Raw genomic sequence first — 20,468 nt, 5'->3', positions numbered from 1 at the left:
GCCATACTGTTGACCTAGCATAGAGCGGTAATTCCGAGGGCTTTGATAAGAGTCCCAAGAGCGTTAGGCTTTAATTTGGTTCCAATGACTTTGTCCTAATTTTCATGCCCCATTAATAATATACTCCGTATCAAAATACTTTAAAAATTGGTCAATATATAAATAACATCGGTTAGTTAATAAATGTTGATGTGTTTTGAATACGGGTTGTAAGTATTAGAGCATTCGTAACAATGGGGTTTCCCATATTTTATCTCTTTTTCTTATTCGTTCACCTCATTTTCCACTAATTTTCCCATCTACCCTCCCCAATTTATAACTACATTTATGCAATAATGAGATCTTCATTTACACATAAAATTTTGGGAACCTCCCCAAAGGGAACACAATTTACCCTTACTTTTTGTTGGGAAGCTCCTCTAAAAATAGTGGAGTCTCAAATTATGGGAAGGTTAGTGCATTAGTGAGGTTATCCATATGAGAAGAGAGAGTGCATATGGGAAGCTATTTTTCCACCTTTACGAATGCTCTTATCACCCTATTCAATTCACATGTAATTTCATCATTTTTTTCCCTTTTCTCGCATATCAAAATGACGAAATAAGAGATGAAATGTTGTGTTTGTGTTTCGATCAGTGATGTTTGATGACAAATTTCGATACTTATGTTACTTGGTATTATTTGTATCACAAATTATTCTATAGGATCATTTTTATTAAAAGACTAGCCTAATGGCAGAAAATCCAACTAAGTAAGTTAATAAATGTGTAAAAAATTGATTATTTTGGTAACATTATACTTTATCTTGATACCTTGCATATTTAAATATGTCGGTATTCATTATAAGATAGCGGTTAATAAAAGTAAAATTGAGTAAGAACTATATATTTAAGGTTTCAGAAGAAAAATCTAAAATCCACGCTTTTAGCATCAAAAAAACTCCTAGGGTTTCCTCACGAAATCTCTAGGGCTTCGTCTACTCTTCTCTTAGTTCATCCTTTCGATCGAGGCTTCTCTCACGTTTTACATCGTGAGTGAGGTTGCTTTTGTTTGTTTTTGTTTCTTTGTTTTCTTATGCAGGGCCTGAAGAGGAACGAGACACGAGGACATCCACAGAACGGGAAGGAACCAATGGGTGGCGGGTCTAATAGTGATGGTGGGGCAGTTGAGTGGGAGGAGGAAGCCTCTGATGGAATGCAGAAGGGTGCGTTGATGCTTGTGGGGAAGATTTGGTCGTCAAGGGCGATCAACGTGAAAGCCGCCATCGAAACAATGATTCGATTATGGAACCCATCGATGTCAACGCTAGGGAATGTAGTCGATGCCAAGGAGAAGACTTTCATCTTTAAATTCGGGTCGGAGAAACACAAAGCAAGGGTTCTGGAGGGACAATCATGGCATTTCGACAAGTTTATGTGGTGCTTTAACGAACCTAATACATCAGGTAAACTTACGGATGTTCCTCTTTTCCATTTCCCAATTTGGGCACGTGTGTACGATCTCCCAATTGTTGGCCGCTCGAATGTAGCAAATCTCAGGCGGGTGGGGATGAGTCTAGGATCGTTCATAGAGACTGAGATGGGACCGAATAATGACTTGGATAGGGCAGTACGAATTCGTGTTCTTCACGATGTGCGAGAACCTTTGAAGGCTTCGATTCCTATTAAACTTCGAGGAGGACGACATCTGAGTTCAATGTGAAGTATGAGAGGCTTCCTATTTTCTGCTACGGATGTGGGGTTATTGGGCATGGTGAGAAGGACTGTGACCAGGGACCGTACGAAGAGGATGAGTTGCAATTTGGGGAGTGGCTTAGAGCTTCTCCATGGAAGGTTACGAAGACATCAAATGAAGGGTCGGGCAAGGCGCGTAGGGACCTGAACAGTCAGTTTGATAAAGTAAAAAAAGACGAGACTGAATTTGACATTGCAAGGATGATTGAAAAGCTACAAGCTGTGGCGCTGGAATTGAAGAGTAAAAAAGGGGATAAAATGGAGGGAATGAGGGAATACATGGAGGGTAATGAGCTGCTATTAAAAGAGGGAGGGGGCGAGACGATTTTAAGTGAACAAGGGGAAGTTATGGAGATGGGAGGGGAGCTGAATGGAGAACGAAGTGAAGGGGTTAGGGGGGATGACGAGGAGAGGTCAGGGGTATTGGAAAGGAGCTCGGTGCTGATGAGGGATATGGAGAATGGAGAGGGGACTGGTGAGGGAGAGAGGAGCAAGTGTACTGTGAAGGAGTGCGAAAAGGGGAAGGAGAAGAAGGAGAGGGGCAAGAAGTGGACACGGTTGAACAAGGACACCCAACAGATGCTAGGGAGGACGGCTGAGCTCCTTGGCCTAGGAAAGCGTGAACGAACAGGGGAGGCGGAGTCGGGGAAAGAGAAGAGGTCTAAACTTTTTACAGACGGAGGCATCTTAATACTTGAGGCGGAGGTTGAGGGTGCTCAACCCCGCCAGGCCAAATGAATCTCCTAAGCATCAACTGTCGGGGCTTGGGCAACCCCGACACAGTCCGATCCCTTCGTGCTTTGGTGCGAAGGGAAGCCCCGGCCATGCTCTTTTTATGCGAGACGAAATTGTGTGGTCGTGAAATGCGGAGGGTGAGGGAAGGCTTGGAAGGGTACCACGGGTTGGAAGTGGATAGTGTGGGGAGGTTGGAGTTATATTGTACTTTTGTTTCGGCTTCAGTGCACTACATGAACTTTACTGTCAAAGAGGAGAATAGGGTGTGGCGAGTAACTGGTTTTTATGGATGGCCGAACGTTGCTGAGAGACACTTGTCCTGGGAGTTGCTGCAGTTATTGAGCAGACAGTCGACACTTCCATGGCTATGTATTGGTGACTTTAATGAAATTTTGTTTTCTACGGAAATGAAAGGCAGTAGTCGACCTCAGAGGCAAATGATTAATTTCCAAAGAGCAGTAGATGAATGTGGGTTAAGGGATGTAGCCTGGGAGGGGTATCAATTTACTTTCGATAATGGGCAAAGTGGAGAAGCGAATAGACAGAGTATGATCGATCGGGCCATGTGTACGGCTGCTTAGACAGATATGTTTCCCTATGCCAAATTGATTCACCTTGATCGGGAGTGGTCGGACCACGCCCCGATTAAATTGCTTTTCGACAAAAGGGCGAAGGGGCGAGTGATGCGGAATCGTTTCTGTTTTGAGCAAGTCTGGGTCGGTGAGGAAGGTTGCGAGGAGGCCGTGGTTCGTGGGTTTGATAAAGGGCGAGGCGATTTAGTGGAGTCCTTGAAGGCGTGTGCATCTGAGTTACAAGCTTGGAAAAAGATTCACATTGGTAAAATAGGATGGAGCATGAATAGAAAAAGACGACAATTGGCTTGCTTGAATGAATAAGATAGGACGCCTGAAAATGTCCAACGGCGGCGTAAACTTGTTGCTGATATTGCGAGTCTTAGCCGGCAAGAGGAGCAATACTGGAGACAGAGGTCCAGGGCACTTTGGCTACGGGAAGGGGATCGTAATACCAAGTTTTTCCATATGAGAACAGGGGAGCGGAAACGGAAAAATTATATAGGAAGCCTCATTGATGATACTGGCAGGGAGCGAATGGGGGATGACGAAGTTGCCATGGTAGCTGATGACTACTTTCAGACGCTCTTTACCTCTTCCAACCCGGAAAACTTCGATGGAGTGTTACAGGGAATCGAAGGGCGTGCCACGGAGCGCATGAACCTGCTGTTACGAGCTGAGTTCCGAGAAGAGGAGGTGGTTGATGCCCTAAATCAAATGCATCCTCTGAAAGCACCGGGACCGGATGGGATGAACGGGTTATTCTATCAAACTTATTGGCAGGTTATTGGGCCGGAAGTGGTGAGTACTGTGCTTCAAATTTTGAGGGGAGAGTCATCGCCGGAGAGATTAAATAAGACTAATATTGTCTTAATACCGAAGAAAAAAGCGCCGGATAAGATTCGGGATTTCAGGCCAATTATCCTTTGCAATGTGGTCTATAAGCTTGTCTCAAAAATTCTAGCTAACCGCCTCAAGCTGTTCTTGAACGATATAGTCTCAGAGAATCAAAGTGCCTTTACGCCGGGGAGAGCTATCTCGGATAATATTTTGGTCGCTTTCGAGATGTTTCACCATATGAAGAATCACCGAAGCTCGGAGGGGTATATGGCAGTCAAACTGGACATGGCCAAAGCTTATGATAGGGTAGAGTGGAATTTTCTGAGGCGGGTTCTTGTGTCGATGGGGTTTGACCAGGGGTGGATACAAAGGGTAATGGAATGCGTATCAACGGTGAGCTTCTCGGTCATGATTAAAGGTGTCCCTTCGGAGGAATTTAGACCGTCAAGAGGGCTTAGACAAGGTGACCCGCTTTCTCCGTACTTATTTATTATCTGTGCGAAAGTTCTGTCCAATTCTTTGAGGCGGGCTGTCGAGAATCAGGCGCTCCACGGGATTTGTATTGCTGCTAATGCCCCGACCATATCCCATCTCTTATTTGCCGACGACAGTATTTTATTTGTCCGGGCAACCATTGAAGAAGCGGAGGTGGTTAATAATATTCTTAGGGAGTATGAGATGGCTTCGGGTCAGCTTGTTAATCTCGACAAGACAATGGTTTCATTTAGCAGAGGTGTGTCGCAAGGCCAGCGAAGGGATGTGGTCGAAAAATTGGGGTTTGTGTAAGTGGATGAACACTCACGGTACCTGGGGTTACCCACTGTTATTGGTCGCTCAAAGAAAGATATTACTGATATCATTCGGGATAAGCTAAGCAAAAGATTAAATGGTGATGAGATGAGTGTGTTTAAAATTCCGGCGAACTTTTGCGATGAGCTTAGAACGATGATATCTCGTTTTTGGTGGGGCCATGGTGATGAGAAGAAAGGAATGACGTGGGTGGCTTGGAGGAAATTGACACGGGCTAAGGGGGAAGGAGGTTTGGGATTTCGGGATTTCCGCTTCTTTAATCTTGTTTTGCTAGCGAAACAAGCGTGGAGGCTCGTATCATGTCCTGAAAGCCTTTGGGCACGTCTTATGCAAGCTCGATATTATCCGCAAGGGACGTTTATGGAGGCTGCGTTGGGACACTACCCTAGCTACACTTGGAGAGGCATCTTAGAGGCAAGGGGGATGCTCGAGAAGGGGTTGAGAAAACGGATAGGAAATGGGAGGGATACGTTGGTGTGGAGAGATGCGTGGATACCGAAGTCTCAGACGGGTAAGATTATTACCCCGTGTAGTTTGGGCAACGAAACAATGAGAGTGGCTGAGCTGATGCAACCAAATGGGGGTGGGTGGGATATGGTAAAAATTAACAATCTGTTTTTGCCATTTGAAAGGGAGAGAATTACTAACATTCAGCTTAGTTCGAATGATGCTAATGATTTTTGGTATTGGGGGTTAGAAAAGGATGGTTTATATACGGTGACATCGGCGTACAAATTGCTAGCAGGGGAAGCAATTGATTGGGCTGAGACGTCGGCTAGGGAGAGGGAAAGATGGCTGTGGAATAGGATGTGGCAGGTTCTGGTTTGGCCCCGTGTTAAGCTCTTCTTTTGGCAGCTGTGTAACGAAGCCCTTGCGACAAAAGCAAACATTGCTGCTCGTATCGGAAGTGAGTCTTCTTCTTGCCCTTTGTGTCATATTTTTCATTAGTCGAGTCTTCATCTTTTCCGCGAGCGTCGAGTTGCAGGTTGGGTTTGGGAGGGCTTGGGTCTGTTTGGGGAGGAGGAGGGGAGGCCGGATAGTATTCGAGGATGGATCGAGATGCTGTGGAAGGAGATGGAGAGGGCGAATTACGGGCTGTTTATGATTGGTTGTTGGGCAATTTGGGAGCACTGGAATAAGGTAATTTTTGAGGACGCGACAGTTGACCCTGCGAAGATCATTAAGAGGGTGCGAGATGTGGCGTGTGAGGATGCGGAATGGCGAGATGATCACGGCAGCAAGGGGGGAGTGAAGGGAAGACGCGAGGATGAAGGGAGTAGGGGAAGTGAAGGTTGGAAGCCTGCGCCGGTTGGGTATGTCAAGATCAATGTTGATGCGGGGGCTAAGGAAGGGGAAGGGGTTAGTACGGGAGCGGTTTGCAGGAATCGAAATGGTGAAGTAGTTTGGGGAATGGCGGTGGTGCGCGAACAGAGCTGGGACCCCCATATTGCGGAAGCGGTGGCAGTGCTAGACGGGCTTCAAGAAGCTATGGATCGAGTCATACAGGATGTGGTGCTCGAGAGTGATTGTTTGCAGGTAGTTGAGGCTCTAGAGGGCAAGCGCAGCGGAAGGAGCGAGTTTTCTTTAATCATTGATGATTTTATTGTCTTAAGTAGTTCTTTTAATTCGGCTGTTTGGTCGCACACTAGTAGGATTAATAACTGTGTAGCTCATTCATTAGCTCATGTTTTTCCTAGAATTATCGGTAAGACGGTCTGGACGGATAACTTACCACAGATCGTAAACAATGCTGTAGTTTTTGATCTATCTTTAATATAGTGATACCCCGGTGGGTGTTTTCCTCAAAAAAAAAAATTGAAATATGAATGTAATTATATGTTAACTTTGGGTTTTTCTCCTTTTGGGCCAGTCCTATGCTATAAGACGGTCCTATAAAAGAGTTGTTGTATTTGTATAGTTGATTAGTTGTATGGCTTGAGTCATGCCTACGTCTATGATGGACCGATATTGATCTGGTGAGGTTTGAGTTTTGGACTTCATAGTTGGGCTTCATAGTCGTGTTAAATATCGTCGACACTTTTACTAATTATTGTCGACTATTAAGACAAGTTGCCAACTTTGCCCCCCACTTAAATCTACCTTAATTATCTCTCTAAAAAAAGACGGTTTTTTTACGTAATGTTCGATTAAAACTGTTTAATCATGTCGGGTAATAACGTTAACAAAAATCAAGCTAGCAACGAATTCGCCGGGGTAAGTTTTCTTTTTAATCTACCTTTTACGCTTCTATTTTATAATTTGTTGTTCGGATTAGATTAGAACGGAATAGCAATTACCCTTTGCCACGGCCAAAACAATTTCAAGATGGAAATAATTTATTTATTTTTGAAAAAAAATACACAAAATTGGGTTGGACGAAAAAAAATTTCGTCCAGGCCTATTTTCGTATTATTTTTTTTTTCTAAAAACAAAAACTAATTTCCGTCTTACAAAAATCGATAAATATATTAATTAAATAATTACAATAAATTCTGTTTTACAAATGTTGTTAAATATCGTTTTTTATTTTTATGTAATTTCTGTGTTAAATATCGTTTTTTAATTTTATTTATATTTTAAATTTGTTTTCTATAATATGTTAATTTTTGAAATTCGTACAGGATTACTACGATGATTTCGGTAGCAACGGTGTTGATTACACGGAACATTTCATTACCAACAGAGTATTCACTTCAAGTAAAGAAGGGTTCAATTGGGCATAACAGATCGCACTTGAACTCGGTTTTGGATTAAAAGAGCAAGCAACAAGAGACGAGGTCGGAACACGGATCTTCGTGTCGATTACTTTGTATGTCGTAGAGGTGGGAGACGTCCTAACAATGATGATGGGGACTCGTTAATGAGGGCTAACACGACTTTTCAATGGTGTGATTGCAAATTCAAAATGAAAATTGTTCAAGTAAAAGCCGTCCCTCAATAATGGTTACTTTATATGCGATTTAGAGTTCATAATCATGCTTTGGTGAAGTATGGCGACGGTGATAGATATTATGCTAAGCTTGATGATGATGATGAGTTGGCGTTTATCGATGCCCAAGTTAGAGCTCATGTACCACCGGCTCTGATAAGTGTGGGATTACATAAGCGGAATCCAGAAAAACCACGACCCGCAAGACGAAAAATCTACAACCGGGCTCAAAAAGTGAGGGCCGACGAAAGAGAAGGAAGAAACCCGGCAAAACAAATGTTAACACTTGCGGTTCAACATAAATACGTGCACTTTTGGGTTACCGATCGGTCTAGTAATCAACTAACCCACGTGTTCATGGCTCATCCGGAAGAAGTGAAGATATTTCGATCATACTACTATGTGGTCATCATGGATTCCACGTACAAGACTAACAAACACGGTCTTCCGCTTGTTGAGTTGGTTAGGGTCACACTCGTTGGAAAGACTTTTGTGATCGCATATGCTTTTGTGAGGTACGAGTCCGAGGACGGTTATGCTTGGGTCTTACGGCATCTGAAGGACCTTCTCAATGACGACGTTCAGCCTAATGTCATTGTTGTAGATTTCGAAAGAGGGTTGACGAAGGCGATTCCCAGTGTTTTTTCGAATTCCTCCCATTTGCTATGTCTTTGGCATATATATGCTGCCGTAGAGACGAGAGCACTTGATTTCGTCAGTCGGGATAGTAATTGGGTTATATACATTTCTTCAAGGTTGTTTGGAGCGGTTGTAGAGGTGGGGACCCGAGCCGAGTTTGATGTCGCGTGGGAGAAATTGGCAAAGCAATGGCCACCAGTAGCAGCTTATATTCAATCTACATGGTTCCCGCACATTGAAAAATGGGCCAAGTACCGAACAAAAAAATTAACCCATTTTGGAAACACATCTACATCCCGGGTTGAGCCGGCACATGCAATTTTGAAGAAATGGTTGAATAGCGCGAAACTGGCACTTGATAGCATCTGAGTCCGTTTTCATTCGTTGATGAAAACGCAAAACGTGGAGATCCGGTACTTATTAGAGTTACCTAGATCGAAACGGTTGACAGGGCTTGATCGGTTATTATCCAGATTAGGTTGTAAGCTTTCTAAGAATGCTATCATATCATTACGAGAAGAATTCCAAAGAGGCGCGAAGATGACGAAAGACCGTTTGACAGTTCATTATTTTGTTAACGAGTTATCGATATTTAATAACGTTAGATACTTAAAGCATGTACATCGGTACATTTATAGTGCCCCAAATGCTACATCTCTCCTATTATGGGGAGCCCCATGAATTGTAACACCCCCATACTCCAAGTGCCTTACCAGGACCACTCAGGTATGAAGACATTACCATCTCGGTTACCCGAGACAATGATAATCAAACAACAATAAAGAAACAACATTTATTATAAATAGTTTAACGAATAGTTACAATCCATGAAACCAACTAAAAGTGCGATACATTATTCTCAAATGACTGTCTAACTGAAATGTAAATAAACTAAGGCTACAGCGGAAGACTCCTATCGTCATGTCGTGGCATCCCAGCTATCCCAGTACTCATCTCAATACCTGCTCAATATCTGCTCACCATCCCCGAATGGATCACCGCAGGTTTACAAAACAACACCGGGGTCAGTACTAATCACACAATCAACATGGATAACAATAATAAGATAAACAGACAGCTGAATCACACACACACACACACACACGCACACACACACACCAACTCCCATCATCTCAACACTGACTGTCTACTGGACCAGCTCTGCCAGTGGGGGACCGCAGCCGTTCCCACCTAAGCCCCGCTCATCATACCGAGCGATAACCCTGTCCCATTAATGTGCACATCCCCTTCCGTGGCGGGTTCCACGAAGGGCGAAACTAGGGCGTGAAGTCACTCCCGCAAGTGACCCCACTCAGCCGAGAACGCATCTCGAGAACCATCAATAACCAAACACAATCACAATCACAATCACAATCATCATATCAAACAACTAACTGCAGCACATCACCAACATCCCATTATGGGACTAATACTGAGTAGGAAATCCTACCTGGAAAGCACAACAAGCAGACGGTATCTACAGCTGTATCAAAACGCCTCCTCTACGAATTCTCCTCCTAACACATAACACATAAAGACTACATATCACATACTACTCATAAAACCCCCAATCCCTAAATTAGGGTTTAACCAATCTTAACAAAACATTATAAAAATTATGTTAAAAGCTTACCCTCGACGCAAGGAACTCAACGGTACGAACTACGACACGAACTGACCGTCTGAACTCCGGGAATTGCTAAGAATGCGATTAGGAAGATGAACTGACTGCTTTCTCTCTTAAACAGGGTTTTAGGTTTTGTAAAAGTGATTTAAAACAATGACGATTATGTTTAAATACCTTAATCGCATAATTGACAAAACCCGAGAAAACTCCCCGTAAAACCGGACACTCAATCGAGTACCCAAGGTACTCGATCGAGTACCCCCTTACTCGATCGAGTACCCCAGCTACTCGATCGAGTACCCAACAGGTCAGAAACTATTTTATTGCGCAACCTACCCTTACTCGACAGAGTAAGGGCTACTCGATAGAGTACCCCAAGACATATAAATACGGAGTATTACAGTCTTCCCTCCTTAAAAGGAACTTCGTCCTCGAAGTTCAAACCACTACCAAACAAAGGTACTCCTACAACATTCCCGACTCAGCAACCGAACATAAAACATGATACTAACCTAACTTATCCTGACAAACATCCCGACACAACATATAAAGGTGTATAAAACTCTTAAAACTGCTCGCGATCATCTCCTACCCCCCTAAAAGAAACAAGGTTACGTCCCCGTAACCATACATACCTGATCAAAAAGGAAAGGGTAACGCTCTTTCATGATGTCCTCTGCCTCCCATGTAGCTTCCTCAGTCTCGTGGTTAGACCAAAGGATCTTAAGCAAAACTGTCTCACCACTCCTAGTCTTCCTAACCTTTCGGTCTAGAATCTGCTTAGGCACTTCCAGATATGATAAAGACTCATCTAGCTCTAAGCTCTCTGCCTCCAACACATGTGACGGGTCACTCACATACTTCCGCAGCTGCGATACATGAAACACATTATGCACTCTCTCCAACGCAGCTGGTAAAGCCAAACGATAAGCAACTTCCCCAACTCGCTCTAAGATCTCATAAGGCCCTATAAACTTCTGACTTAGCTTGCCTTTCTTCCCAAATCTCATAACTCCACGCATCGGAGACACTTTCAGAAGAACCTTGTCCCCAACTTGAAACTCTATGTCCCGACGATGTAGATCCACATAACTCTTTTGTCGATCCTGGGCTGCTCTCATCCGTTCCCTGATCATCTTAATCTGTTCCACCATCTCATGCACCATCTCTGGTCCTAAAACCACTGCCTCAGCACTATCGTCCCAACATATTGGACTCCTACATCTCCTCCCATACAAAGCCTCAAACGGTGCCATACCAATACTGGTGTGATAGTTGTTGTTGTAAGAAAACTCTATCAAGTCCAACCTCTGCTCCCAGCTACCACCAAAATCCATCACACACGCTCGCAACATATCCTCAAGAGTCTTGATTGTTCTCTCAGTCTGCCCATCTGTCGCAGGATGAAATGTTGTACTCATCTTCAACGTTGTTCCCAACGATTCCTGCAACTCCTTCCAAAACCTCGATATAAACCTCGCATCTCTGTCAGACACTATGTCCTTAGGGACTCCATGTAACTTAAGCACGTTCTTTCGATAGGCCATAGCCAATTGTGCCTTAGTCCATGTATCTTTCATTGGAACAAAGTGAGCTGACTTGGTCGACGATCCACTATCACCCAAATCATGTTGTTACCTTGTTGACTCTTAGGCAAACCCACAATGAAATTCATGGAAATGGATTCCCACTTCCACTCAGGCACCTCTAAAGACTGAATCTTACCTTGTGGTCTTCTCTATTCCTCTTTTACTCTCTGGCATGTCAAACAACGGGACACAAACTCAGCTGTCTCTTTCTTCATCCCAGGCCACCAAAACGTTTTCTTCAAATCCTTGTATAGCTTGTCTCCACCTGGATGAACTGAATATGGTGTGCAATGCGCCTCTGTCATGATCGTCTTTTTCAACTCCTCATCATTAGGGACACACCACCTACCATCAAACCTCAAACTACCATCTGTATGAATAGAAAACCGGACACTTTGTCCCTTTCTCTACTCCAGCTCTCCACTCCACTATCTTAGGATCCAAAGCCCGCTTATCCCGAATATCATCATAAAACTCCGGGTGTCTTGTCATGTCACCATGGCATCTCCTTTCCGCATCATATGTATCCCAAACCTCGCTACCTCATCTCTCAGCCTCATCAAAGATAGAGGTGTACACAAGGAATGTACACTCTTCCTACTCAAAGCATCAAAGAACAACATTGGCCTTCCCTTCATGGTAGATAATTTCCATGTCGTAGTCGCCAATCAACTCCATCCACCTCCTCTGTCTCATGTTCAACTCCTTCTGCGTGAAGATGTACTTAAGACTCTTGTGATCAGAAAATACCTTAAAGATTGCTCCATAAAGGTAATGTCTCCAAATCTTGAGAGCAAACACCACTGCACCCAACTCCAGATCATGAGTAGGGTAGTTCTTCTCATAAGGCTTCAACTGCCTAGAAGCATAGGCAATCACTTTACCATTCTGCATCAACACACATCCCAACCCATTCTTCGAGGCATCTGTATAAACCTCAAAATTCTCGCTCCCTTCGAGCAATGCGAGGACGAAGCCGTGGTCAAACGCTCCTTTAATGTTTGGAACGCCGTCTCACAACTCTCATCCCAACGAAACCTGTTCTCTTTCCTCATCAACGCTGTCATCGGTCTGGCTATCTTGGAGAAATATTTCACGAACCGTCTGTAGTATCCAGCTAAACCCAAGAAACTCCTAACCTCAGCAACATTCTTAGGTGCTTCCCACTTTGTCACTGCCTCAATCTTCGCCGGATCCACAGCTACCCCATCTTTAGAGATTACATGCCCCAGAAAAGCAACTTTCTCTAACTCACACTTGGACAGCTTGGCATACAACTCATGATCCTCAAAGTCTCGCAACACGATCCTCGGATGCTCCTCATGCTCCTCCTTAGTCTTAGAGTAGACTAAGATATCATCGATAAACACCACTACAAACTGGTCCAAGAACTGTCTGAAGATTCTGTTCATCAAATCCATAAACACTGCCGGCGCATTAGACAAACCAAACGGCATCACCACGTACTCATAATGGCCATACCTCGACGTGAAAGCCGTCTTTGGTATGTCCACCTCCCTAATCTTCACCTGATGGTACCCTGACCTCAAATCAATCTTGGAAAAGACTGTTGCACCGCTCAACTGATCAAATAGGTCATCTATCCTTGGCAAAGGATACTTGTTCTTTATCGTCACACGGTTCAGCTCCCTGTAATCTATGCATAGCCTCAAACTCCCATCTTTCTTCTTTACGAAAAGAACTGGTGCTCCCCAAGGCGATACACTTGGTCTAATGTATCCCTTCTCTATTAAATCATCCAACTGCTTCCTGAGTTCCTCCATCTCCTTAGGACCCATACGGTACGGTGCCTTAGAGATTGGCCCCGTCCCTGGCTTCAACTCTACGGTGAAATCTATCTCTCTCTTCGGTGGCAACCCCGGAATCTCCTCTGGAAAAACGTCTGCAAACTCTCCCACCACTGGTATCTCATCAACTGTCGGAATCTCTATCCGGTCATCTCTCACATGGCACAGGATCAAAGGACATCCCTTTCTCAGATAAGACTTCAAGGTAACAGCTGCAATCAACTTAACTTTGGGTTTGACGAGAAACCCACGATAAGACACACTAACACCCTTTGGACCTCTTAAGGACACTTTCTTTTGATGACAGTCTATCTTAGCTTTATACTTTCCTAACCAATCCATCCCAACTATCATCTCAAAACCATTAAAAGGAAACTCTAGCAAGTCTACAGGGAAATCGACTTGCCCAACTATCAAAGATACATCTCTAAACAACCTCCCACACGGTACAGACTCACCCGAAGGTATGAAAACTTGCTCACTAACAGATTCATATACTCTCAAACCCAACTGTTTTACATGACTCGAAGACACAAACGACTGAGAAGCCCCCGAATCAAACAAAACAAACGTAGGAATACCATTAACAAGGAATGTACCGGTGATAACGTGCGCATCTTCCTCACCGCCTTCTTCTCCATCATGAATAACTTGCCACTTTGGTCTTCTCGCCCACCTCCCCGGACAAGATCTTGGGGCGATGCGGTCGGCTTAGCACCCGACCCTTGATTGTTGTTGTTGTTCGTCGGTGTCTTCGATAAAATTACCGCCGTTGCGGTTGCCTCCACTCTGGTAACTCTGACTTCCCCGGTTTGGCCATGATCCAGCCGGTCTGTTGCTCGCGAAGCTCTGCGCAGGTCTCTGGAAAGATCCCGGTGCACTCGTGCACTCATGTCTCTTGTGGCCTACACCACCGCAACCAAAGCAGGTCACTCCCCAACTATTACTCACACTCCCACGGCCACGCCCAAAGGACGCCCCAGCACTGAACCCTGACCCAGAAGAAAATCCTTTAGACTGATTGTGGTTGCCTTTCTTGTGATTCGATTGGCCACCACCCTCGCTCTCAGACTTCCTCTTCTCACCACCAGACCTCTCCTGAGCCATCTCCACCAGCCTCTCCGCTCTTCCAGCCCTCTCATAAGCTTCCTTAACATCGGTAAGGATTCCCACGGGTAACTTATCCATAATCGTGGTAGTCAACCCTCTCTCAAACCTCAATGCCAGGTTCTCCTCACTCAAACCCATATCCTCGGCATACCTGGACTTCTCATTGAACTGTCTGTAGTACTCGGCTATCGACATCTCAGCGGTCATCTTAAACTTATCAAACTCTTCCCTCAACTTACTCATTACATGCTCCGGTACGAACTCCTTCCTCACCGCCCTACGAAACTCCTCCCAAGGTATAGCAGGTAAGCCTTGGTTGGTGTATATCTCCTTAGCACTCATCTTCACCGAATCCCACCACTTGCCTGCCTCCCTCGGATAGAACGCAGCTGCTCCACCTCATCTCATCGGACAATGAACCAAGTCTAAGATGTTCTCCATCTCTCTCAGCCAACTATCAAGCAGATTAGGCTCCCCTACTCCCTTGTATTCCTTCGGGTTAAACCTCGCAATATAGAGGCTGATTTTAGAATGATCAACCTCCTTCTCCTTACTCTTATCCTTGCCCTCATTCACTCTCTTAAGGGTCTCAGTAAGAGCATCCTGGTGCTCTAACATCTTAACGATGTCATCCACGGTCATAAGCTCAGCTCTCGCGTACAAAGCAGTTCTCTTGGGCGGCATCTTGAAGCTATATAAGAAAGGGTAAACATAAACACACGTACTAACCTCAAAACACGAAATCACGATGCCCATAACCCACTCGATCGAGTTCCCAAACACACTCGATCGAGTAACGGGCTACTCGATCGAGTTCCCCACGTACTCGATCGAGTACCCAAACTCCAGAACCAAACAGACCTTCTGATCTCTTACCTACTCGATCGAGTATCTAGGCTACTCGATCGAGTGGCTCCCTACTCGATCGAGTACCCCTAGTTACTCGATCGAGTGCCCCAAAACTCGATTCTGGACTCAAAATCGCCAAAAACCCACCCGATCGAGTCAGTCCCACTCGATCGAGTAACACTAATTCGTAAGGGCTACCCGCATGTTACGTCATATACTAACACGCTAACTTTATAAATCACATATTATATCATAACAATCATGCTATTAATTGCCACGTTGTAAAACATTCAACATGCTATCATTTCATCAATAGTTTCTATATATCATCACTTTTCTTTCACCTTCTCAACCTCCAACTTCGAACATCCAACAATCAACACATTCCATCACATTTGTAAACAAGTTAACCAAACACACATACAACTCGACAAACACTTCCCCACGTGACCGGCTCAAAGTTGTAGGGCGACCCCCGCGACTTTAGGACGTCTCCCAAGCCTTTGCACTAGCTCCTACAACTTTTACCCCGGGTTCATTTTAATTGACTCCCTATGTTCATTAAGTTCATTGGTTACAGGTTTCAGGATCGTCGCTCTGATACCATTTGTAACACCCCCATACTCCAAGTGCCTTACCAGGACCACTCAGGTATGAAGACATTACCATCTCGGTTACCCGAGGCAATGATAATCAAACAACAATAAAGAAACAACATTTATTATAAATAGTTTAACGAATAGTTACAATCCATGAAACCAACTAAAAGTGCGATACATTATTCTCAAATGACTGTCTAATCTGAATGTAAATAAACTAAGGTTACTGACGGAAGACTCCTATCGTCATGTCGTGGCATCCCACTATCCCAAGACTCATCTCAATACCTGCTCAATATCTGCTCACCATCCCCGAATGGATCACCGCAGTTTACAAAACAACACCGGGTCGATCTACTAATCACACAATCAACATGGATAACAATAATAAGATAAACAGATACAATGAATCACACACACACACACACACACACGCACACACACACACCAACTCCCATCATCTCAACACCGATCGTCTCATCGGACCAGCCACGCCGCTGGGGGACCGCAGCCGTTCCCACCTAAGCCCCGCTCATCATACCGAGCGATAACCCTGTCCCATTAATGTGCACATCCCCTTCCGTGGCGGGTTCCACGAAGGGCGAAACTAGGGCGTGAAGTCACTCCCGCAAGTGACCCCACTCAGCCGAGAACGCATCTCGAGAACCATCAATAACCAAACACAATCACAATCACAATCATAATCACAATCATCATATCAAACAACTAACTGCAGCACATCACCAACATCCCATTATGGGACTAATACTGAGTAGGAAATCCTACCTGGAAAGCACAACAAGCAGACGGTATCTACAGCTGTATCAAAACGCCTCCTCTACGAATTCTCCTCCTAACACATAACACATAAAGACTACATATCACATACTACTCATAAAACCCCCAATCCCTAAATTAGGGTTTAACCAATCTTAACAAAACATTATAAAAATTATGTTAAAAGCTTACCCTCGACGCAAGGAACTCAACGGTACGAACTACGACACGAACTGGCCGTCTGAACTCCGGGAATTGCTAAGAATGCGATTAGGAAGATGAACTGACTGCTTTCTCTCTTAAACAGGGTTTTAGGTTTTGTAAAAGTGATTTAAAACAATGACGATTATGTTTAAATACCTTAATCGCATAATTAACAAAACCCGAGAAAACTCCCCGTAAAACCGGACACTCGATCGAGTACCCAAGGTACTCGATCGAGTACCCCCTTACTCGATCGAGTACCCCAGATACTCGATCGAGTACCCAACAGGTCAGAAACTATTTTATTGCGCAACCTACCCTTACTCGACAGAGTAAGGGCTACTCGATAGAGTACCCCAAGACATATAAATACGGAGTATTACATGAATGCTCCTAGTGTCCCAACTAATGGGGTTGCCCACTATATAGGGTATGTTCCCAAAGGCAAAAGCCATATGAACAAACAGTTGAACTTTTCAACGGACACATTTACAAGTTAAACGGCTAATTTTTTTCACAAATTCTCACTTTAGACGGACAATATACGTCTAAAACTGTATACGGATAGTGTCTCTCTCACAAAATTAGAGTGGATAGTGCAACTGGGTGGGAAATGGATACTCCTACTTGCCCTCTCACTTGTATTTTGTAAGAGGGCCACTATCCGTCTATAACTTTAGACGGATAGTGTCCAACTACAATTAGGCGGATTGAAATTTTTTTTGTCCACATATTCAGTTTTATAAAATAAATAAATTATTTAATAAAAAATTATGTATTAAAAAATACAAAAACACAACAAGTTGAATGCTCTATAAATAGAGCTTAACTTTACAATAAAATCTCCTAACCAAAATTTCTCAAATATTCTACCAATTTTCTAATTAATATTCAATTATAGTTTCTTTTTTTTAATTATCTAAAAAAAATATGGATCCCAATAATCTTAATTATGAAAATTGGTCCCAAAGAAATCCAAATATAACACCAAACCAAAATTTCCAAGAAAATACAAATAATAATAATACTCGTTTTGACCCGGGAATGTTCAATGATCCTGTTTTTCAGGCTACATTTCAAGCTTTTCTTAACCAAAACGTTTCCAATAATGTGTGTCCTCCACAAATGTTCTACAATTCGTCACCCGGGGTAGTTTTTCCGATGTCTTAACACATTGACCAATATCCAACTACTCCAGGAGGAGATGGAAGTAGTAAAAAGACACCAGTTCGAGAGTATTATATGTCATAAGAAGACAATGAAGATGGTGTTGACGAAGAGGACGGTGACGAAGATGAAGTGGTAGAGAGAATGAGTCAGGCCAAGGGTAAAGGCAAGGTAACAAAGGAAAGATGGGGAAAAGAAGAAGATAGAGTTCTCATTTCTGGTTATTTAAATTGTGGTGGGCATCCGGAGCTGGGAACAGATCAAACAAAGGCTAAGTTTTGAAGGGAAATTAAGCGTATTTATGATACGAAAGCTGAAAGAATACGTGATATCATCCATCCAAGAACCATGAAATCTATTAAAAGGCGTTGGGCAACTATCAATGAATCCGTCACTTTATGGGTATCACAACTTGGAGAAGCTGAACGAATGCGCATGAGTGGTATGGCCATTGAGAACGTAGAGGATAAAACTCATGACCTCTATAGTCAAAAAAAGAAGGGCAAAAATTTCACTTTTTACCACTGTTGGGTAGAAATGAAACACCTTCCAAGATGGATACCTGGAAAGGATTCTACCATTGTGAGCCAATGAAGTTCAAAGAGATCAAGTGATGAGGCTGAGATTCCACGTCCTGATGGTATTAAAAAGGCGAAGGTTCAAAGAAAACAGAAATCGGCAGCTACAAGTTTAGATGACTTCAACGCCACATTGAGCGAGCTGCAAAGTGAAAGAGGCACAATCCAAAAACATATAGCTGATCTTATTGATTATCAGAAGGAGCGAGATGACAGAAAAATGAGGTTCAAGATGTTTTCGTTGTTTTTGAACAAACCGTCCCTTGAACCACAAGAGAGGAATACTTTCAAAGGCTCAAGGATAAGTTTATGAAATAAAATGTCGTTTATCTTTTGAGTCTTTGATTATCTGTTATTGTTTAGTTTATTATTGTTGTTGTTTTTTAGTTTATTTTTATTGTCTCGTTGTCTATTAATTTCTTCATATCTATAAGTGTATTTGTCATTGAGTTGTCTTCATTTGCAGTGTGTTGTCTTATCATATGTAATCCTATTTTCTGAAATGCACATTGATTACTTATCTTCAAAGGTGTATAAAGTGAGTATTTAGTATGAATATTTCAGTACAACACAATTATTGACTTCACACAATTTCTCTCTAACACAATAAAACAAATGAACTATCATTCTCATTCATCTAGTTCAAGTGATGATTATTTTGATGATATGGTAACTTCAATTGTTACTATGAACAAGTGTCTTGAAAGCGAAGAAGATTATATAATTCAGAATGTCGTTCAATCTTATGTTGCCCCATTTGTTGATGCTAACTATAGAGGACCTCCTGTTGAGGCAAAAAAGAGATGTTATATTAAACGAGATCGTGATGGTGCATGTGAGATATTAATGAATGACTACTTCGTTGATCGTCCATTATATCCTGAAGCTATGTTTAGGCGTAGATTTCGTATGCATCGATCTCTATTCTTTCGAATCGTGGAAGGAGTTGCAGCCCAAGAGTCTTATTTCCAACAAGGACCCGATGCCACCGGGAAGTTAGGTGCCACCACTATCCATAAATGCATTGCGGCATTGAGGATGCTAGCATACGGGACATCGGCCGATTCAGCTGACGAGTACCTCAAAATTGCTAGATCTACAACGAGAAAATGTCTAAAACACTTTGTACGTGGTGTTAGAAAAGCATTCACTGAGCAATATCTAAGGAGGCCAACAATGAATGATTTACAACGCCTCCTTTGTGACAGTGAAAGGCGAGGTTTTCCAAGCATGATGGGCAGTATTGATTGCATGCACTGGGAATGGAAAAATTGTCCACGGGCATGGAAGGGCGTTTACCAAGGAAGAAATAAGTCTGCAACGGTAATCTTAGAAGCCGTTGCATCAGGTGATTTATGGATATGACATGCGTTTTTTGGAACACCGGGAATTTGCAACGACATCAACGTGTTGCATCGGTCTCCGATGTTTGATGATATTTATCAAGGTATAGCACCAGAAGTTACATATAACATGAATGGGCATACATATAACAAGGGATATTACCTCACCGATGGTATATATCCTAAATGGGCAATATTCATTCCCGCGATTCGACTCCCACTATCACAAGAGGATGAGTTATTCACAAAACGTCAAGAGTCGGTTAGAAAAGACGTCGAACGTGCATTTGGCGTTTTAGAAGCATGTTTTGCAATAATACAAAGGCCAGCTTGAGTTTTGAATGAGGGCTTCTTGTGGGAGATAATGTTGACTTGTATTATTCTTCATAATATGATTGTGGAGGATGAACGAGATACATACCAAAATTACCCGGATATAATAGAATTCGAAGAAGAAAGTATTCAAGGTCTTGGTGAAACATCGAGTAGAGGTGCGACTCGATCATTCACTGTGCAACCGGCCTGTATAATAATTTAAGTTTACAACAGTATATGCAAA

General features: G+C 43.1%; 4 protein-coding genes across 4 annotated transcripts; all 4 read left to right on the top strand.

Moving 5' to 3' along the window:
• The first annotated feature begins 2,596 nt into the window (after positions 1–2,596).
• On the top strand, positions 2,597–3,049 carry LOC141641707 (uncharacterized). The gene has a single exon (XM_074450359.1). It carries the CDS (start codon positions 2,597–2,599, stop codon positions 3,047–3,049), a length of 453 nt encoding a protein of 150 aa, XP_074306460.1.
• A 2,190-nt stretch (positions 3,050–5,239) lies between these two features.
• LOC141641706 (uncharacterized) lies at positions 5,240–7,413 on the top strand. The gene is made up of 3 exons (XM_074450358.1): positions 5,240–5,597; positions 5,676–6,226; positions 7,312–7,413. The coding sequence occupies exons 1-3, from the start codon at positions 5,240–5,242 to the stop codon at positions 7,411–7,413; spliced, it is 1,011 nt and encodes a 336-aa protein (XP_074306459.1).
• Positions 7,414–7,643: 230 nt separating this feature from the next.
• Positions 7,644–8,627, top strand: LOC141641705 (protein FAR-RED ELONGATED HYPOCOTYL 3-like). Its single transcript, XM_074450357.1, has one exon. The coding sequence runs from the start codon at positions 7,644–7,646 to the stop codon at positions 8,625–8,627; it is 984 nt and encodes a 327-aa protein (XP_074306458.1).
• A 10,554-nt stretch (positions 8,628–19,181) lies between these two features.
• Positions 19,182–20,243, top strand: LOC141641704 (uncharacterized). The gene is made up of 2 exons (XM_074450356.1): positions 19,182–19,914; positions 20,014–20,243. Exons 1-2 carry the CDS (start codon positions 19,182–19,184, stop codon positions 20,241–20,243), a joined length of 963 nt encoding a protein of 320 aa, XP_074306457.1.
• Positions 20,244–20,468: the final 225 nt, after the last annotated feature.

This window comes from Silene latifolia, chromosome 2, assembly GCF_048544455.1.
Source record: "Silene latifolia isolate original U9 population chromosome 2, ASM4854445v1, whole genome shotgun sequence".
Lineage (NCBI taxonomy): Eukaryota > Viridiplantae > Streptophyta > Magnoliopsida > Caryophyllales > Caryophyllaceae > Silene > Silene latifolia.
This window is presented reverse-complemented; position numbering and strand designations above follow the sequence as displayed.

What these genes read in the sequence shown, in the direction of transcription:
- LOC141641704 (XM_074450356.1), top strand. Translation starts at nt 19,182, where the DNA reads ATGAACTATCATTCTCATTCATCTAGTTCAAGTGATGATTATTTTGAT. An exon ending in CTTAGAAGCCGTTGCATCAG is followed by an intron (nt 19,915 to 20,013) that starts GTGATTTATGGA and finishes ATATTTATCAAG; the next exon opens with GTATAGCACCAGAAGTTACA.
- LOC141641705 (XM_074450357.1), top strand. Translation starts at nt 7,644, where the DNA reads ATGCGATTTAGAGTTCATAATCATGCTTTGGTGAAGTATGGCGACGGT.
- LOC141641707 (XM_074450359.1), top strand. Translation starts at nt 2,597, where the DNA reads ATGCGGAGGGTGAGGGAAGGCTTGGAAGGGTACCACGGGTTGGAAGTG.
- LOC141641706 (XM_074450358.1), top strand. Translation starts at nt 5,240, where the DNA reads ATGAGAGTGGCTGAGCTGATGCAACCAAATGGGGGTGGGTGGGATATG. An exon ending in CATTGCTGCTCGTATCGGAA is followed by an intron (nt 5,598 to 5,675) that starts GTGAGTCTTCTT and finishes GTCGAGTTGCAG; the next exon opens with GTTGGGTTTGGGAGGGCTTG. An exon ending in TCGAGAGTGATTGTTTGCAG is followed by an intron (nt 6,227 to 7,311) that starts GTAGTTGAGGCT and finishes AAATTCGTACAG; the next exon opens with GATTACTACGATGATTTCGG.